This window comes from Calonectris borealis, chromosome Z (assembly GCF_964195595.1).
Source record: "Calonectris borealis chromosome Z, bCalBor7.hap1.2, whole genome shotgun sequence".
Lineage (NCBI taxonomy): Eukaryota > Metazoa > Chordata > Aves > Procellariiformes > Procellariidae > Calonectris > Calonectris borealis.
Genome location: NC_134352.1, coordinates 87,073,347 through 87,095,357, shown reverse-complemented (window position 1 = coordinate 87,095,357; position 22,011 = coordinate 87,073,347). Strand labels below are relative to the sequence as shown.

Here is a 22,011-nt window from a genome sequence, read left to right as displayed (position 1 = left end):
CAACAGGTAATTATCTAAAAGCACGTAATCAGAGATAAAACCAAGGTAACTTTCTTCAAAGCTTTAGATAAGGAAAGAAACATGCTAACATTTCAGAAATACTATGGGCTGGCTTCAAAGAGCCTGCCTGATTCACAGATCACAATAAAGCTTTTTGGTGCTATATATAAACATAGCTTTAATATCTTCAGAAAAGTGATGACAGCAACATATGTGTCCACATACAATATATGACTGCAATAATAAATCATCTCACATAAGATAGCAGGTATATATTAAAATACATACACATTATCACTTACAGGAAGAGGGCCCAAATCATTAGGGTTCAAAGATGCTTTTGATCTCAAATGCACTGGAAATTTCAGTCGTGGATCCTCCTGTAACAGAAATATAGAACTGTAAATCCAACAGATCAAGTTAGATCTACATACTAAGTCAAACACAGAATTATCTGGAAAAGAAATCTTCCTACATTACAGTTATTCTTTTTTTTTTTTTTTGAGAATAAAACATATAAAACAAAACATATGAAAGTGATAGAACATTTAGTATTTGGATGTGTCACATACTTTATTAGGATTCATCTATTGAAATGATTTTTTAAATGTTAAGAGTTAGTTAGGGTGATATAAGATTTTGACTCCATTAAGTGTGCTCTATCCAGAGATACGCTTCAAAAATACAGCCCTATTCTTAGGAATGCATGCGCTCCCCTAAGTGGCATTTAGATACATACGCACATTTTGGCTCTTAAACACATAAAAGAAATAAGCCATCCTATCACAAAAAGGCTCAAAAAGAATGAAAATGAGCTTCTTGCATTTTTATTAATGCACAGGTATTATTACATCAATGTCCAAATGAGGCAAAAAGGGGCAAGTAAAACTGATCACAGAAGACAAATCTAGACAAAAAATGCTTGAGATTTCCATACACATAATTTACCCACATGCACCTGGGAACGCCACTAAAAACCACCATGAAAAACATGTCATGTAAAGAGTCGTCACTGGGAATCTTAATGATGCCTAACAAATTAAAGTACAACTCATATTTCAATGATGATGTGAAATGCTGGGTTGTCTTTGACATTTTTTCCTAGTGTAATTTTATTTCTTCAATTTGTTGACCAAAGTTGCAGAATTACTGAGAAATGGACATGACATAAAACAAGTAATAAAATGGATTCTGTTAACTGAAGATGAACGTAGATTATATTAATAAAAAAGCAGTGCTAGTCACAGTGAAATACAATACAATTATGGACAGTCTCAAACTAAACGACATTGCACTGTATGCCTCTAAAACTCATATTTGGGGAATTTGAAGGCCAGTAGTAGTATGCAATGATTTATTCAAGTATAAAAAGGTCAAATACAAAATGCAGAACACTATTGCATGGTATATGATGTACAAATGCACCAAAATCTAAGAGGATATGAACAAATAAGTTTTCCTTTCTCTGAGTGCAGCAATGGCAGCACTATAGCCATTTCAGGAAATTAGCTGCTCCAGTCTATAGCTACTGTGCATGACTGCATGGAGGATTCAGTGAGATTCCTACATCAGTGTTTTTTTAAAGTTAGGTTGACAAATCCCCCCTTAAAGACAAGACAAATGCCACAATAAAATGGAGGGTGTACAGGCAGGAAAACAGAGATAGAAACATTTAAAACATGGCAGCTGATTTAAAATTCATTATCTAGAATTCCTCTTACCCATGTAGTAGTTTTAGTATTATGATCAATGAAGAAGGGCCTGCCATTGGGTGCTATTCGCATCTCCCAGCCAGGAGGAAGGAAGCTTTGTGCAACTTTGTGTTGTGGTTTAGGAGAGTTGTAAGGTGAGGGCTGTGGAGACTGTGGATTGGAAAGGGTGTCCTTCACTGCTCTGCGCACAGGGGAGTCCTTGATACCCTGAAGAAAATTAAAAATATTAAGATTTGTCAAATGTCACTCAATACTGTAAAATTAATAACTTGGTACCACAGCAAATAGCTTTCATCCCAGATGTAATTAATACTAGAATTAAGTGCTGGGACTGATTTCCTAGAACTTACTTAGCTAAGGTCTGCTCCTTATAACATACAGAGCTTTTTGCTGTGAAGGACACAGTGTTTTATCACTTCCCTCTGCAATGATAATGTCCACAGTATTTACATTTGATTATATATTTTACTGCAGCTGCCCTGTACATGTCAGTATTTCATTTTACGAAGGAAAAAATAAAAGCATTGCTTCGTGCTTCACGATGCAAGAGAGTATCCTAAATGTGAGGCAATGTTACCCACTTTTCAATGCATTTCTCAAATATAGCTTCAGACAAAACATTTAAATATGAACTTAAAACAAGTTCCTAAAATAAATGGAGGTTTGCAATTACAGATTTTGGACAGTTGGGGGTTTTTGTTGGGTTTTATTTATTTATTTATTTAAATAAATGATCGCAGCCGCAAAACTGCTTCACTGATCAATGCCTATTGGTTAAAAACAGGAGTTACATGATGTGTTTGGTTTTTTTAAAATTTCGCTGGGAAACTGCACATTTAGATGCCTAAACAGCTTGAAGAATTTGATCCAGATTTACTCACCTTTGAAAATACAGACTATCACAATCAGAAAACAAGACTTAAGTAACATGTTTAAATCTTGTTTGCATTTGTACTTTTCGGTTACTTTCCAAAAACATGCTCTTGTTGGCTGATGTAACAGTTTGTTTTCTTCTTGTTTTACTAATTATTAAATTCAGTAAATCCACGCATTCTTATTTTGGCAATTCTCTAACTCAGCCTATATTTAATCACTATTTTTTGAGCATTATATTAGAAAACGAAGCATCAACATGGATATTTACAAAATTATTCTAGCCTTATTTGTGGCTTGTTTTGTGCTGCATTTGGATAGAAAATGCAGTTAGATTACAGTGTTCAAAAGGAGCATTTAAAATAGCTTGCATTAAATAAAAGCTTTCCATATGTCTTGTACCCAAAAAAGTTGAACATTTTACAATAAAATAACTATCTAAACAAAGGAAGTAACTTCTAAAAAGTTGAACTCCTTTTTTTTCTAGTGGTTGTATCCTTTAAGATTTTAATATTAGTAAGTCTACACCTTACTTTTTAAAAAGAAAAAACTAATTCAGAGGTGGGTATAAAAAGACAAGTTTGTTCTCTTCAGCACCCTTGTGGTTTCTGAGCATTGAACAAACTAACCACCAAACTGATTAGTTGAATATTCTGAAGTGAACAGAATACAGGTTTTGTAGCTATGGAATAGGTTATTGCCCTTAAAAGTTAGCTTATCGCCCTGAGAAACTCAAGTTTCAGATGCTTAGTCAGTGAATTCCACCAGCTCAACTGTTAAAAATGTCAGTAGGGAGAGGAATGCCCTTAATGTTTTGGTTTAAGATACTCGGAATTTTTAAATTTAATTTATTTAAATTACAGTAAATTTGGTCTTCAAAATTAACACTGGCAAGGGTAGTTTTAAGTAGTTCATTGTTAAAGGATTTATCTGAATTACATATAAGTACAGATAATTTATTTTAAATATGAACCATAATCACCTCACTACAATCTGTCCAATAATCCTACCTTTGTTTAACAATTTGCTCAATAGTTTGAGTACTTTTCAGTATAAGGAACAAAGAAGAACAATGCATAAAATGAACTAAATGTTACAATCTTCACTTGATTGTTGGCAAACTTTTGCAGGGGCAAAGGGGACACAAGTAGGAAAGAGACGGTGAGAGAGGACAAATAAGGTGCCATACTTCAAGTCTGAAGAAGAAATTTTTAAGAATTTACTCTCCTCAACACAGCCATGTTTAACTCATTCAAGAGTTTTAACCACACTTTCAGAAGTAAAACACACATTGTCTTTGATTGCGTAAGAAGCCACTTCAGTTATTCTTCAGATATGTCGCAGTGAACATCATTCAACACTATTCTGAATTACTTTTAAAGATACTTAAAAGAAATTAAATGTCCTTTTGAAAGACAAGGAATATAAAATGCAAGCAGTATCTTAATTCAAAGATTTTCCAAACTCAACTGTGTGCATTATTTTCAAAGATATCAGCATCACAATAAATGTTTCCACTTAAAAAAATATTTCTGATCTTATACACTCAGAGCACTTGAAGGGAGTCACAACAACATATATTTCAGACATGCACACAGATTATGTTTTAGCTGACCAAAATAAATAATCACATATATATTACATCATTCAATGACCATAAAAGTTAAGCAATACTATTGTACAACATAAAGATCCAGATGGAAAACTGCTAAAGAAAACAGCAATATATTATGGCAAAATCAGTAACAGGGAAAAGTGGCTGTGTTGTGTAACTAAAAAGGAAATAAGAAGTTACAATGAATGAGACATCAGACATAAGTGATTTTTGTTGGTATCAGCGTCTCTCACCTCGAGTGGAGCAGATAAAGTTACTGTGGGTGAACTGAGGCTACGAGGCCGTCTTATCTGGGGTTCGCTTAAATGGTTGCTGCTGTTTGCTGTTGACCCAACCATGCCATCTTCTGCAAGCTATTTCAGAAGGAAAACTAAGTTAGCAAGTTGTCAAAAACACAGATCATCCATAGTTAGGAACTTAAAAAATGATGTATTTATTTATTTTTTTATTATTTTTATTATCATTAAAATATTAAATATACTTTCCTAAAGATCAAGTATTTAATTTAATTCCATTGGAAGAGCAAATAATGTATGATACTATTAAGAGATCAACACAACTTTCAGATTCAATCCTAAGAATGCATTTGCCTCCTTTTATTAGTTCACATGTACCTCTCTGTATATTCCTTCCATTGTAGCAATCAACTTACTCTGCACCTTACTATAGTTAAAAGTAGTAACAAAAAAATCCCGATCAATTTATGATTGTCCTGAGTTGTCATGACAATTCTTAGGATTTTTTTTTTTTTTGATTTCAGAGTTCTGAAGAGCTGCTTCAACTGACATTATACTCAATACATGCTAAGTGTTTGCTATTTAAATTGAGCATTATACCAGATCTTCATACCTGCATAATGGGCCGTGTCCATGTTGTGGTTCGATTGTTATGATTGACATAATACGTACGGCCTTTTGCATCCTTTCTTTCTTCCCAGCCTGAAGGTAAGCCTGGTGTAGTATGTACATAGGCCACTGAAGGCTGTTCAAGCAAGAAATTACTGTATTGTTATTTTATAATAGCTAAAAAAAAAAATATTTCATAAGTCTCTTGTTTAAAAAAAACCAACTTGTTAACTTAAAACATTCTTAAACACAACAAACATATAGAAAAATATGGTTTCTTATTTCATTTAATATCAGCTCTTCTTCACATACCTTAGAGTCAGATCATTTTTTCTCACAACAGAACTTTTGATTCACTTTTGCACAGATTCAGGTATCTTGTTCAGAAAACAGCTAACCTTATACGCCCTCAAACTTTTTAATTTGTAGATTATACATAATGACAAAAAGGAACTTGGTGTTTTAATGATTTTTCCTTAAAAAGGTGGATTTTTTTTCCTTTTATTAGTATGGGTAAGTAAGAATTGAAGTAACTGTGCAGTCCAGTCAAGATCTCCCAAGTTTCTGTTCTTTTCTTTACCACAGGGTGTCTTGAATCAGCTGCAAGAAACTATTGTGGGTTCAAAAACTGAAGTTCAACCATTTTGTTACATTCAGAGTTAGGTGTCCTGAAGACACCAGGTACACCCCAAACTGGAGCCCAAATTTTGGTGTGAAAGATTTTTTTTACTAGAAGTTGCACAAGAAAGACATTGTTCTAAAGAACATACACAGATAACGATAACAATGCCAAAGGCACGAATTGTCATTAAACAAGTTATGTCACTATTCAACACAGTAATTATATTATTGCGTGTTGCTGATGTTGTCTTGTGTACTTCCTGTGAGGAAAATATTCAATGCTTAAACCAACTGGACATTTTTTGCTGGGACATACAGAGGAAAAAAAAATAAATGCATTGTAGCACAAACAGCAAAGCTTCTTGAAGAAAAATAGCCTAGAGAGAATTTTTAACACTGACCCTGTCTGCATCTGAATACGTGTTTTAGAAGGAGAGCATGCCCAGGGAGTTATCGTTTTTAGAGCATACCCTCTACATAAATCTACATGTTTATTAAGCTTAGTCACTTTCTAGTTTGGGACTCCTCTTAAGACATCACTTGCTTTTATAACAGATTAAGAACAGGTATCCTGGCTGTCAGTGAAGCAAACAAGAAAATCAGAAAACTCAGGATAGGTGTTTTTCTCAAGTAATTGATGTAAATACTAGGAGCTAGAGAGATACAGGAATTCTGTCATTCACAGCAGATAGAAGCAAACTGCTAAATTCTGCAGGACAGTATTTTTGCTCTCTAATGAAGCACATGTATTAATAATTGCATCAAAGACTTAGCACGTGCAAGGTGCTTTTCAGTATCTATGTCTAGATCTTTGGTTCAAGATGCATTTGGTTTAATTATTACATTCATCACATTAAAATATACATTCATACATCAATTATCAGGAGTCTATAATGCTAGAGATTACTTTTCTCTTTCAAAATATCTGCCTTGAAAGCAGAAGGATGATAAAACCTAAAGGTCTTTATCACATGACAGAGTAAAAAACAGTGCTTGAACTGCACTGTCTTATCAGTTTGTGCAGTGCTTTAATTCATCATCAATAACATTAATTCCTTTAGAAATAGGCAGCTTTGTAGTGCTAAGAAAACAAACCAAAACACCTTCATCTAGCAGTCTGCTTTTATCATGGCTTCCCCTGAAGGGGCTGTAGCAATGTACGTGGCATTTTTCTTATGGATGTAAAATATGAACTTACTGGTCCTTAAAGAATTTCAGGTTTAAATGCTGACAGGTAGAACTGCAAAGCAGCACAGCAGACAGAAAGGCAAAATCTGTACTTGAACTGCTAAACTTATTGTGCTTGTTGCACCTGAATATCAAATTTTCTGTAACGCTGCAAGTTCTTGAGCTGATGCAATAGTTAATGCCAATGTCAGATTGGGAAGAAATGGTTCTGACATCGGAGCTAGAGAAAGGACTTGTATCAATGCCCAAGATGCAGAAAGCAGCTCTGGTTGCTGCCCCTTCCACCCCCAACAATCTGCTGCTTACAAGAAGAACATTTATGAACTCTTTTTAGACTGCTTGGAAAAGAGAAGACGTTTTTTGTAAGACCTTTCCTGAAAGAAGCAGGATGCTGCATTTAAAAACATGGTTTGAAGAAAGACTGACTGTAAAACCAAATGTCTGACAACAGACAGTTACTGGACATAACAAGGGAGGAAGGCTAAGAAACACATGCATACTATGAACTGTCCTTTGCTCTAAAGGTCAAATTACTCCAATGCTCATTAATCCAATTCGCTTCGCGAAGGACTACATATTTAAGGCAATTGCCTACTGCAGAAGTCAAAGTCATGTCTTTATTTCAGACAATAGTATTCTTTACATCTTAAAAAAAAAAAACCTAACAAACCAAAACCAAAAAACCCTTTTTAGGTGGTAAGCCCAAAATGGAAAGAATTCTCATTTACAGTCATACTTTCATTCATTCTCTTCTTCCACAGAAAACATGTTACCCTGTATCAAACATGAAGGTGTATCATTGTCACTTCTGCAATTTCAGGGCATCTCATGGAGAAGATGTGCTGCTGTGCTAGATAAAGGAGAAACAGAGCATACAGACTGAATTTTGTGCACGACGTTAGATATTTTGTTGCCACTTCATATGCAGTCTTTGCTCATTTTGTTAATAACAGGAGTCACTTTAACTACTGAAAGCCAACTTCAAATTTGGAAGTCAATACAAATACAGCACTACACAGTAACACTATGATTTAGCATCAATCCCGATATTTTTATTAGATGTAGAAAATATTTGCTGGGAAGAGTTGATCACTCGCACAAACTCTGGAAGGAGATGTGAGGCTGAGACGTACTACAAGAGAACGAGTAAGCCAATGAACTAGGGGTAGATACAGGGTTTTCTTTCATCCAGCCCTTGGGAGCCTGAGTTAAACCACTGTAGGCAGAGGCATATATGCATCACAGTAATGATATCCACAATTTAGAGTAAGCAAAAGGTGCCGCCTCTTTTTTAAGTATTTTGCCCATATTTGATATGACCACCAGAAACACAGCCTCTGTTTCAGGGCTGATTAATATACAAGCAGCCTAACTGCAGGCAGAAGGAGATCAGCATTACGGGCAAATGATTTTGGCAAAGATGAAAGACTGAAGACTCAGTCCTACAAAGTATTAACATTCATATATGGCTCTGAGCTCTTAAATTCTCACTAGGTGAATGCAAACTGAATTCCATGAGCACTTGGAATGAATGTTGGAATACAACATGAGTAAGAGATTATTAAGGAAGACTCTTTAAACTTTTTTAGTATGATCTTAAAATAAAACCAAGGGAAGAATCAGCCTTGAAAATTATCAGATACCTTCAACATAGGTTAGAAACCAATTGTGAAGCTTTCTAGTTTTAGAAAGGAGTCTTCCCGGTAAAGTAACAACTGCAGTGATGACCATTCTTCTGATGGAAAAAAGCTAAGTATATTTAACATAAAAATTTCTAATCCTTGTAATTAAATTAAAAATCCAACACATTATGAAAAAGTGTTATTCCTACCTTACCATTGCCCTGAACATTTAAAGAGACATTGAGATTGGTCTCCTGGGAATTCAGGGTATGTTCTTCCTCTTATCTGTCATGGCTATCTATAATAAATGATACTTTAACAGTAAAAGGAAGAGTAGTAAAAGCTTAAAAGGACTGAAATTTCAAGTCATGTGAGAAATATCACAAACAGATTTTTAATTATATTGAATTTATATTAATTTAAAGGAAATCTTTTTTTTGCCAGATTTAAAAAAAAATCATTAGCAACTGCATTATGGCTGACAGTATAAGAAAAACCTATAACCACTTACAGCATAGATAGGATGAATAGGATGAATGCAAAATTAATTGGTAAAACTTAGATGGCTAAGGATGATTCCAGTTTCCAGTTCAATATCTGCAATCCATTCATTAATATCTTAAACGCTAAGAGTTTCACTGTTTTTCCTTATTTTACTACTTAGATTTCTCAGTGCAAGTATTCTACATCTTACTACAAAATATATTTTCTTTTCCTAAAGTATATACTGTCCATACTTCCAGTTACTATGCAGACTCACAAGAGCATGAGAAGTATTAAGCTACAACTAAGGCTACTTGCATAGCTGACTCTCTGTCTCTAGATCTTTAGCTTTATTCACCACACTAACCACAAAGCAAGCAAAAAAGTTACTCTTTCCACGTCCTTACAAACAGTGATTTGAGTTTTATGATGACTCCATTTAAAAATATGTATTCAGTGGAAAATTACTACCCAAAGATGGAAGACGTGAATTACATTACACAGTCGAACTTGATAACTCTCTTTAGGCTTCTGAAGGCTCATGTTGAAATTGAGCATACGTTCTTTTTCTACACTCTACATTCTTTGCTCCAGCAAAGTAATAAACTGTAATTCTTGTCTTGTTGCCTTGCTTCATATTCTTAAGACTTTTTCCCAGGACTCTTGCTTAAGTCAGTATATTTGCTTTTTAAGAGAAAAGCATAGTTGACACAATGAACTGCAGAACTGCCTAGATAATCAACAAAGGAAACGAGAAAAGATATTGAATGGGTCAGAAAGTTGACATACTACAATAGGAAATAGAAAACAGAGGAAAACAGATGAGGAAACTAAGTAATACCCACTGAAACAAACTATGAGACTCCGATTTATTTCTTTCCTAAACAGTCAAGTGGTGGAAAGACTATGCTATTTTTCCACTTGTCTTAGTTCACAGAGCTGGCAGGCAATGATAAGGAGACTTCCTTTTCCAAGACTGTTCTAGTGGCTTCCAAATCATTAATCAGTGGTCAATAAGGCCACAGTAAGTGGCCTGAAAACAGTCCACAGACGATGTTCAAGTTAAAATTAGATAATTAAGGTAACTGATTAATCTGGGAGAAATTGAGAGGGCTGACAGTGATTCACAGATTTTCTGGACCACTGGATGACTGCTACACATTCTTACATGTTTGCTCTATTCAGGCTGTTAGTATTGTCTACAGTACAGAGTAAACATAAGGTGTGGATAATTCAGAGATTTTAAAATAAAAAATTGAATCATTTAGTTGTAATAATAGGCAATCTATTCACTATATGATGGCATGCTGCAAATCATCAACTTCGACTGTGAGGATACAGAAACACAAGAAAGATGCTCTAGTTACGCCACCTGATCTTTCCTTTCTCTTTAACACACTGTCAAAATAAATCAGCTGTCAGCAGCCTTTCTCCTTACTATTCATTGTGCATTAATGCAACCCATAATGCAATCTGCAAAACAGAGTTTGCCCTTCAACTTCCTTTCCATATGTTAGATACTAGTGTAAAAGATATTCTACCACATAGAGTAGAAACTTCAGAGATTTATCAAGAGCCTTTTTCCCCAAAACTGAACACTTTTTAACAACTGTCTTAAATAAATGGGGGGGGCGGGGGGAGAGTATTATGGTTAAGGACAAAATGTCACGAGAATAGAGACGTTGGGACACATGATGCACTAACTTATGTTTTGCACAGCCTAGTTTTACAATGTAGCCTTCACAGAGGAACGGTAAAGGATCTTGGGGACTTAAAAACATACATAAATCCTGAAAAGCAAAGTGGTTAATAACCACAGATATATTTACCCAAACATGCACTTCATCTACAATCATCAACACCTACTTCACTGCACACACTCAAGTAACAAATCTACTCATCTTCTGTCACTGACAACATAAAAAGTCAGCCGTGCTATATCTTCGGCAGATGTAACGTTTTTACAGCTATACATAATATTCAGTGTATCTATTTCTTATGAGCTATCTAAATGCTTAGACTTGGACCCATGGGGGGGGGAAAGAAATCAGGTAATGTTGGTTTGCATGAATATGCCCTTTAATAGCCTCCTCAGGCCCCCCAGGTTTGTCTTTGCTAAGACAAACCACAAATCAACACAGAGTTTTTCCTACTTTAGTCACACACTAAAACAGATGGTAACTGCTATGACAGTAATATCAACTCTCACACAAAACAACAGCAATTAGAGCAATCAATCAGGATATGCCCCTCTCGGGTTTAACTGCTGTTCCTGAAGAGGCTCAACTCGCCAGGTGCGTTGGTCACCAGGCTAAAGATCCAAGCATGGTTATCGCTCCCTCGCCAGCGCAACGCGTCTTCCATTCTCATTGCAAAACAGATTCAAGAGGAAAGACAGTCCTGCTCTGGGACTATTCCTGAAAGAGCCATGTGGATTGAATCATCTCACATGTAGGAAGGCACGGAACTCTGTGCTTGTTGCTCTTAAGTAACTCAACGAAGCCAGTTATAAAAAGGGGCATCATCACTTCTTAAGATGCCACAGCATCGCATTTTTGTGCAGTCCAACCCTGTGCCTCTGTGCTAGGCATGCTCCCAGCACGCCTGCAGAATTGTGCTTCTTTAGGGACTGAGGCTGAAGACCGTCTAATTTGCGGGTCCCAGGCCAATAAGGGGTTTTACAGGGATTCTGAAAGCAAAACTAAAGTGACCTAGAAACTTCTACTACTGACAGATTGTACGCCTAGAAACTTTAGGTGCCTAAAGGACAAAGAGAACGGCAACCTTTGAAGATGATGCTTTTGGATTTAAATGCATGAATCCTATTTAAGTCCTAAGTCCTCTGCAGATTTGGATTTCAGAGTATAAATGCACGCTGAATGAAGACAAAGTTGGGGGGTAGGGTCCCATTGGTAAGCTACAATGCAATTAGGTAAAACATCTTTGATATAGCTGTATTAATTATGAGTCAGTGAAGTTTGAACTCAGTTATTTGCAGAAAAATATTAATATTTTGCTCTAAAAAGTATAATCAAGACAAGATGCTCTACCAACAAAAGACCTTTACATTACAGTTCGATATAGCATGCATTTTATCTAATGATTAAGTCGTCAAGCAGGTTTTGCAAGGACACAAAAAAGTTTGCTATTTGCAGGAACAAAATACAAGTATGCTTCTCTGATTCTAAAATTCAAAAAGCAATAAATATATATACAATATTACAGAATGATGCATCAACACCGAAATTAAGATCTGACATTACCACTTACAAATAGGAAACATATCAAGTCTAAATTATATTTCTTTCCCTGAAACAAATTATCTAAGAGCGCATATATTCGTAAAAGCTATTTATGATAGTTACTAAAAGGATTTCTATGAAATAACTTGCTTCAGACTGACATTTAATCAGGTTAAAAAAGAATGGGATGTTTTTGACAAAGTCCAATATAAATTAAAACCACTTTCTTTGTACTATACTTTCAGAAAAGCACTTCCAGAATTTTATTGAACAATCAAAATAAAAATTCAGCCTTGGACTGCTGAACAACTACTGGAAAATGAAAACTGGCATTAAATAAGACCATTAAGAACTGTATGATATATCACTGTACCTTCACGGTTCTCAAATTAAGATCAGCTTTAAGAATTAAAATGAATTAGTCTAATGGAGAATAAGGGAAGACAGAAGCAAGCTAAAAACACAGCTACATGTATATTGATTTAATGTCTCTAATCCCTGATTCTTTCAATAGACAGTTTTTAAAGAATTAGGTATTATATCTTTCATTTTTCAGAAGCCTGTGGTATTTCCTTACTGCACAGATTTGTTAAAACTCAGTGGCACATCCACATCATAAAAACATGCTAGTATTTGGGTGAAATTGCACTGGTTTGAGAAATTTTGAGAAAATTTGAAACAACAACAACAAAAAATAACTATTGATTCAGTGGCTGTGTTTCATTCAACACACTGCTGCTCTGTGAAAAAAAGTTCCGTGCTTTACAGGACCTAAATCTACCCACATTTTATTTAGAGATAGTGCTTGATAAAGAGTATTATTACCGTTGGATCCTCACCACCTGTCACAGTTGAAGAACGAGCTCTCCTAGATGGACCACTCTGCTGTTAAATGATAATTAATGTTAAAGATAAGTATATTTAGTGATGAAGGTCATAGATTACCATCACATCTTTAGGAGTAAGGAATCACAGACACTCAAATTTATTAAAAGAGGGCAATTAGATGGAAATAATGTTTAAGATAATAGCAAAAAACCTGAGTCATCAATCACTGATAACCAAGTCAGAATCTCATACAAAAACCACCAAGGGAACTAATTTCAAGAGTTCTTGTATCCAGTTCTATATGTTCAGTATTGCTAATGATAATAATAAGAACATTCACTCTAAATGTAACATGATCTCCTTTGTTTTTCCCCCAAACAAATTTTGCATGTTCTGCCCATAAACATGGTATTTAAAACCGAAATGGATACATTCTGGTCATCAATGAGTGCACAGAAAAAGTCAGATGAAAAAGATGGAACCGGTACTTTGAATCTTCAGTAAGGATTAATACAGTCAAGAACAGCACTGTACTTAGAAAGAAAGTACATATTTAGTTGCTAGAAGATAAATTATTATTAGCTTAGTAAGATTAAATATGGTTAAGATCAGGTAGCAGCCTTGTTTTAGAGCAATGCTTTCAATTCCGCTGTTTCAAACATCTGCAAATGAATGTTTGAAAGATTCATTTCTACAGTAATAAAGTGAAAGAACTGAGTGTTCTACAGTAATAAAGTGAAAGACGTATCACCAATCCCAATCTGACTACACCAGTTAAAGAAACCCAGACTCCATAAAGTGATGAGAAACCCAAACTCCATAAAGTGATATTAAATACAGAAGCAGAACACCTCTGGAACAGACTGCATTAGGAGACAACTTTGTCTAGTAGAGAGAGAAGACAATTCAGGTGTAATTGTACCGGAAACCACACCATTGTTTACCCAGAAGAGAAAGTAAAGAGGCAGATAATACTTCAGAAGCAGTTCTTTGAACAACAGCTATTACATGCATCTGTAAGCAGCAAATGTAGATAAACTAAACAACTTCTAGAACATGTTAAATTAAACAAGGAGAAAAACACTATGGTTATTGCAAACGTCTGCCCAATAGCAACAGTAAGAACAAGCAAAGGAGAGACATCAGCTTTAATAACAAACTTATTGATATACTCTATTTACTCAATATTTCCATAAAGAAGATAAACAAATTTGCTATTTGTAGATTCACATGTAATGTATTTCTAATAAAAAATTGGAAAAAAATTCCTGGAAGAAAAGTATCGTTTTTAAAAATATTAAATTATTTTGAAAATCTGAACAGTTTTGTTCAAAAGCATATCTTGCACAATCCTATTTTAAGTAGTCTCTCTGTAGCTTACCACCTTTGCAATCCTCATACTTGGTTTGTGGGACAAAATACATAGAACTTTCTATCAATTAGATCAAAGGTGTGCATGGTTATGATGTGAAAGAGAATCTTTTTAAAAAAAACATCTTTGTGTCTTTTCCTGTTTGAAGAATCTACTTAAATAAAATTGCAGAAGAAGCTACTTACCTAAATCACTCAGATTAAAAAACTACAGATGCAATGCTATTGGGTTCTATCGTACAAGGACTATCACAAAAAGGCTCCTTTTAACTACAACTAGGTAAAACACCAATCTTTTTTAATGTTATACAGATTTATATATTCCAAGTAAAATCAATTTACAGGACACAAAAATATACCTGATAGCAGAGTCCTGTGGCTGCTACAGTTCCAAGTGTAGATGGTGCCGCTGCCTTCTCCTACCCCAGCTGAAAACACCGCTTGGAGGATTTTCTGTCTCCACTGACTATATAGCTACGGTTTAGTAAACTAGATTTCTATGCTAGAGAACTAAAGTTAGTGTGAGACTATGCTCTCAGTCTCAAAACATTGTTCCCTCTCATGAATGTCCTAATTTTAGTTGCTGACCATGATGATATTAATTTGGTATCCATTACTATTTGGGATAGTCATATGCCCATACCAGTTACTGATCTATATCTGACCAGAACTGACCTAAGAAAAGATATTATTCAGAATCAGAGAATGTTGAAACGAAAGGAAAGAAATAGAAGTTAGCTTTGGTTTACCAAGGATAATTGAGACTGTTCAGCAACTGTGTCTGTTACGCTGCAAGATCTTAATCTTGAAGAAGGATCCCTTTGCTGGAAACAAAAAAAAGAAAGATGTCTTTAAGTTAAGGTGTCTTAGAAAAATGGGCTTTTATTCAGTAATTTCATTCTTCTCCCATTTAATCCAACCCCTCAAAAAACCCAATTTGTGTTGCGGTGTCTTTAGTTTTAATACTTCTACAGAAACGTGGCAAGCAATGAAAAATCTAAATTCTCAGCATTCCATCCTGGACTGTTTCAGATTAATTGAGAAAAGGAAAGTACTTTGATACACATTTTGTACTCATCTTTAGCATCCAAGTCAGAATGTTTTATTGACCTAATCTAAGAGAAGAGGATAGGCCATCCCATCTGGGAAAACACGCAGGAAAATCAACAGTTGTGGAATCAGCAGTAAAGGGGAAGATTAACAAAAGACATAATGGGACGTGAAAATGCCATGGAACTTTTGAGAAACTACTTTCAAGTACCTTTGGAAGACATTTTAGAGAACCTGGAGGGAGCATAAGCAGCATAAGGAAAATGTAAAACTTCTGGCTGAATGCTGGCAATGTAGTCCTTGGAAAATCAATAGGCTAGAGTTAATAATTTTCTACATACGGCTTACTGCACCAGTTAACCCCTAAATTCGTTACTCGCACAGGGGCACGAGAGGATGCCAATCCTACACAAGGGATGATTATGTGGTTCTGATGTCTATGACATCCTGAGCCTGGGGCTGGGAAAGCAGCAAGTTCTGCAGAACTTTCACTGGGATTACAGCCACAGTGCGAGCCTTGCTGAGATCATCTGTTGCCCTATTAAGAAATTCCCAAATTTGCATCTTAGTACATGATGCTTAGCTTACTCTTCAATAATAACATTAAGAACAGCTTTAAAGTTTACTGTTTAACACATGGCAGAGAAGTGCTCAGAAGTTTGCTGTCTGGAGTTAATCCAGAAATTTCATACGAAACCAAACTAACTGCTAGAGATAGAACTCTATATTATAATGATCATTAGGGCACCTATAAATATAACATAAATAATACCAAAAGAAAAGGACATTAGAATATACCCAATTACTAGACAGATTACTTATGATTTACAGGTAACAAACCTCTTTGTAACAAAATCTCCTGTAAACAGTTAGTATCTACTTCTACTTTACCAGGTAGTGGTATATACAATTTCTCTGTTGATAGTGACCCTTCATATATATTATAAAATGAAAGGGCTCATTCATTATTCTAAGGGAGAAATGTCAACATGAACACATTCTGATAGAAAAAAGATGTGATTTTTTTTTTTCCTGCTATCATAAAAACAGTGGCAGAATGCAGCAGTATTACCCCTGGTCAAAATACTGACTCCAGGAATTCTGGTTTGAACTTGGTGAGGATCAGGTGAATTGTTACGAATTTCTTTGGAAAGGTCAAACAGAAAGGGCAACTCTTATGTTAAAAATCCTCTGTCCCACATGATTTTGTAAGTGATGGGAAATCTTTACATAAAAGCAGGCCAATTTGTCCAGGAAGAAAAAATTATAAGAGGGATGGAAAAAAATGTGAGCAATTAAGCCAAGAACATTGTTTCTTAGACAAAAATTAAGCAGATGACACTTCTCTTAAAACCAGACATTGCAATAAAAACTGTGATACAGCTCTTCAGGGGGTGAATGCTTCACCTTGGTTTTCATTACTTCATGGTGAAATTCACAGATGGCATGCATTATTGACAAAAATTAGGCATCAAAAAATAAATCCAAAATCAAATACTACGGATGAGACCCCAAAGTCTTAAAAAATTATTTACTTTAAAATTTACAGTATTTCTTTTAAAAAATTCAAATCTTAATTTTTCTCTTTGCCTTCTAGTTTCTGAACTTCCCAAGACACATCCTTCATGATCATGAATCAGAAACAAAAAAGCCCTAACATATGCTAGCATGTCTGCTTGGTACTAAAATGTAATTCCTCACAAACCTGTGAGATTTATCAAAAATAAGGTGGTAAAGCACAGTGTCAAGTCACTGAATTCCATTGCATATGGGACAGGCTCAGAATATAAAGGGACAGCACCTCAGAAGTGACAAGGATCAATAATTACATTTTCAACTTGCTACGAGATTGTTTTTGGAACTCTCAGCCACAGAAGCTTCTTCACATACCAAAATTACAAGAAGACCTCCAAAGATAATTTCAGCTTTTACTTGTTGCTATCCTTTTAAAAAATGTTTCAGAAGGAACTAATGTGCCATGCTAATAATCTTTAAGTTTAAGAAGGGACTGCCTACATCAGTTAGCAACCATCACCCTGTAGAATTAATGCCTGGTCTACAAGGTGTAGTCCAACATAATCAATACGACAGTATTACAGTAATTTTGGAATATCCCCATAGCTGGTACCAAGACATCTAGAAGGCATTAGGCATGGCATCAGGAATCGTTTTTGTTACTCACAAGAAATCCCATATAATGAAAAAAATATACAAACACTGTAGTCATGAGAGCTGGCAACAAAGCAAGCCATGAATAGAGTATTTCACTTGGAAGGGACCTACAAGGATCTACTCCAACTGCCTGACCACTTCAGGGCTGACCAGTATTCAATAAAATACTGTATTTATAGAGTATTCAATAAAATCAATCAGCATCTAAATAGCATTTCACTTCAAATGCATTTTCTCACACAGCTTTTCTGTGTGGTTTGATTGAGGTTCTAAGTTCCATGTACAGAAACAAGCCTTGGGTAATTCTTAAACTTACTAATTTGCATAACAATACCTCATCCTTAATCAAAGAGTAACTAGCATTACACTTTTCTGGATATAAATGGTACGGGTATGAATGCACTAATAAACAAGCAAATGACCTAGCATGTTTATAACCACTCATATGGGCACCCTTATGTACCACTGAAAGACAACGAAGCAACACCATGAAGCAAACTATTTGAGAGGCATATTAGAAACTCCAACTCTTACTTGAAAACATCAGTCTTAAGAGCACATTCTGTTAAAAGATCAGTACTTAAAAAAAATACAGAAAAAAAGATGTAATTACACCTTGCTTCTTATGCTAAAGATTAATGTGAAAGGATTTGTCTGACAAATGTATTAACCAGCAAGTCTGAAGTGTTTTCTGGCATTACATAGATATATGAGGAGATTGACAAAATACTTTAATGCACATACAATCACTCCTCAACTATCTGTTGGCAATTTAGCTGTGTTGTAGGTTAACTATGTATGGATGTAGAGACATTGAAGGTGTCTCCATGTAAAACAATCAAAGGTCAGGCTGGATATACTAGCATGGGCATGCTGTTGGGGAAATGCAACTGTAAGGGCTTCTAGTTTCAGCCCACGACCTGCAGATCTGAGCCAGCGTTATGCAAAGCCAGTTTAGAGCTGGTGGGTTTGGGAAAAACCCTGGATCCAAGCTTCCTCCATGCAAAGTTGTGAAGCTGATCTCACAAGCCTTCGGGAACCTGGATCAAGAGGAAATGTCACGTGGGCATGCCTGAGCACATGGATTATAGCTTGTGTCCAGCTGGAAGTGCCAAACTTCTCCTGGCTCAATCCAAAGGAAGCTCTTGGATGTCTCTGTACTGTGCTTGCCAACCTCCAAATTGGGAGGACTTATTAGCCCGGGGTAAGCACTGGTCACTGACCCAGCTCAGACTTAAGTGCTGGATCAGGCCAGTGAGCCCTCAGAGAGGCCAGGGCTGTGGGAAGCACAGTTCAGAGACACCAGCTGCCTTGACAGATAGGCTAGGGCTGCACACTAAACACTGCTGACCCACTCAGCCTCTGCATGCAGGCTTCTGGCTGCCCCAGCAAGGCATCTTAGAGTAATTTCGTGGCTTTTTTCCGTCACTTTCAGTATCCCAACACCCTCTTACACTGGATAATGCACAGTAACAGAGATTTCAAATGCTTTGACAATTTCTTACTTTGCAAGCGTGTCTGATTATAATTTTTATTGCACTGATAAGAAAGATGTTATCACTTAATGGCTCATAAAAGTTTGTGTAGGAATATAATAATTGAATTATTTTAATTAAGGTAACTTTGCAGCTAAACCATTTATTTATTATTTTTGGTGTAAAAAATGTAGGCCCTGATCTTGCCACTGAAACTATTTGATTAACCTCTTGCCCTCCAAGTGAAGGTCTACTAAAAGCTGCAGTTATCTACAAAAGCACAAGTGCAGATGGTTAGCCATCAGAGCTATAATTTGCTAACTAACCTCTAGATAACATTCAAATCATTATAAGACACCTATTGCGTAAGCTCTTTCTGAAAAACTTGCACCTAATCAAGATTCTATTTAATCAGAACAAGAGTAAATATGATTTCTTATCTCTTGAATTGCAAAGGTACCATGATGGCATACACCAAGAATAAAAAAATGAATAAATCATAGCATGATGTTCTGTTTAAAACTTAAAATTGTTTTCTGTAATCACAGACATAAGACATTCCTCCACTGGCAAGTGTATTATCCTTATTTTTTGTGGTATCATCAGTCTGACAAAGTAATGGATAACCCAAATATAGAGAACATTTTTTCGTTTTACCTCAAGTAAACTCTTACAGTGAGAGACAATTGTTTTCCAGACTAGCCATTTACAAACTTGTGGAGGATTTAATCAGAATTACCTACTTTCAATTCCAATCCTTTGTTAGTGTTATAATAGTTAATCCAGTAAACTACGAGGGGTTTATACAATCCTAATATAAGAAAGCACATGCTTTAATATAAACATGTATAGTTAAAAAACTGAACTTAAGAAAAATTATCATGTAGTAAAATGGATGATGACTGAAAGAGTGTTAGCAGTTTTGCCCCTTTTCTTTGGAAATTCTTAGCTTGATACTCTCTAGTATTACATATTTTGTTTCACTAAAGGTATAACAGTAGCAGAGTCTGAAGTTAAACTCACACTAGAAGACGACATTAAATCTAAATTGAGGAATTCTGTTGTTCAAGGCCGTTTGCTCAATGGTGAAATTATGATGCATTTTTTTGAAGGTAATTTTAACTGTATGCTCAGGGTTTCCCGAGACCAGCAATTTCCTGAGACCAGGCTTGGGGAAGAGTGGCTGGAAAGCTGCCCAGAGGAAAAGGACCTGGGGGTGCTGGTCGACAGCGGCTGAACATGAGCCGGCAGTGTGCCCAGGTGGCCAAGAAGGCCAACGGCATCCTGGCCTGTATCAGAACTGGTGTGGCCAGCAGGAGCAGGGAGGTGATCGTGCCCCTGTACTCGGCACTGGTGAGGCCGCACCTCGAATCCTGTGTTCAGTTTTGGGCCCCTCACTACAAGAAGGACATGGAGGTGCTGGAGCGTGTCCAGAGAAGGGCAATGAAGCTGGTGAGGGGTCTGGAGCACAAGTCTGATGGGGAGCGGCTGAGGGAACTGGGGTTGTTTAGCCTGGAGAAGAGGAGGCTGAGGGGAGACCTCATCGCGCTCTACAACTACCTGAAAGGAGGTTGTAGTGAGGTGGGTGTTGGTCTCTTCTCCCAAGTAACTAGCGATAGGACAAGAGGAAATGGCCTCAAGTTGCACCAAGGGAGGTTTAGATTGGGCACGAGGACTAATTTCTTTACTGAAAGAGTGGTCAGGCCTTGGAACAGGCTGCCCAGGGAAGTGGTGGAGTCACCATCCCTGGAAGTACTTAAAAGATGTGTAGATGAGGCACTTAGGGACATGGTTTAGCAGGCATGGTGTTGGGGTTGATGGTGGGACTCAATGATCTTAGAGGTCTTTTCCAACCTTAATGATTCCATTCTATGATTCTATGAATTACTACCCATCTGTGTAAATGATTCAGATTAGGTCAAACTAACAGAAGATTACAGTAATAGAAGTTTATATAGAAAGAGCAGCATGTCACGTACAATCAAAGAACTGAGTTGTTCCCCATTGGAATCAGGAGTGACCTGAAGTCTTCTGCTCAGTTCCTCAGATAGCTCCTGAGGACTGGTACGGGATACTGGAGATGCAGGAGGAGGTGGCAATGACAAGCTTAAGGAATCTCCACTTGCACTTGCCTCCTCTGAAATGGTTTCCCAAGGCTAGCAAAAGAGAAGAAACTATGTTAAGGATTTATAAAGACAGATTGAGTCTTCTTTCCCGTTGCCTTCTGTGTGACCACCTCATTGTGGCAAAACCAGGTGTGATAATCAGCCTTAATATTTAACAAAATAAACCAATCTCTGGAACACACAAACAAACACTCAGTGTGAAGCAGTCACAGGGAAAAATGGTTTTCATGTTGACTTCAAAATGGTCTTCATGTTGATGATGACACAAAGCTTTATGATTCAACACAGAAAATGAAGTAGATGAAAAGATGCATAAAAAAGAGCTCTCATTAAATAAATTCTATCTGAAATTTTGTTCGAAATTAACTAATTCTGCACTCTTACTAAAAACTTGTAAGAAACAACTGTTAATTTTAATTTAGAATAAAATGCATAATAGAAAGGACTCATTAGCATCTGTGATTCAAATATTAACAGGTGACGAGTGCAACAATATTTTCCGCAACCTATTTGTCGCTCTGAATAACATCTAGTGAACTAAAACTAGCTTTCACGAAGAATTTTGTCTGTGATTCACATAATAAAATATTCCTTAAAGTTGAATGGGATTCGAGCTTTGCACAAGCTCTCACTTAGGCCTACAAATATCTATCAAATTTAATTTATTTAGTCTAGCTATAAATTAAACAAACACTCACCCTGATTAATAAAATCTCAGAATTCTAACTAAAACCAAGTATTTTGGGGAAAAAACCAACAGCTTCTCTTTCCTCTAAATCAAGACATTA

At 36.0% G+C, this 22,011-nt stretch overlaps 1 protein-coding gene across 2 annotated transcripts in view; it reads right to left on the bottom strand.

Annotated features, from left to right (window-relative positions):
- The window catches only part of NEDD4L (NEDD4 like E3 ubiquitin protein ligase), a 195,929-nt gene that overhangs the window by 30,814 nt on the left and 143,104 nt on the right, over positions 1-22,011 (bottom strand). For both annotated transcript variants that reach the window (XM_075138130.1, XM_075138131.1), the window contains 7 exons: positions 21,077-21,253; positions 15,150-15,224; positions 13,027-13,086; positions 5,050-5,181; positions 4,434-4,553; positions 1,722-1,919; positions 303-380 (listed from right to left, as the gene is read on the bottom strand). In XM_075138130.1, coding sequence (XP_074994231.1) covers positions 303-380; positions 1,722-1,919; positions 4,434-4,553; positions 5,050-5,181; positions 13,027-13,086; positions 15,150-15,224; positions 21,077-21,253 — 840 coding nt within the window. The remainder of the gene's footprint in view (positions 1-302; positions 381-1,721; positions 1,920-4,433; positions 4,554-5,049; positions 5,182-13,026; positions 13,087-15,149; positions 15,225-21,076; positions 21,254-22,011) is intronic.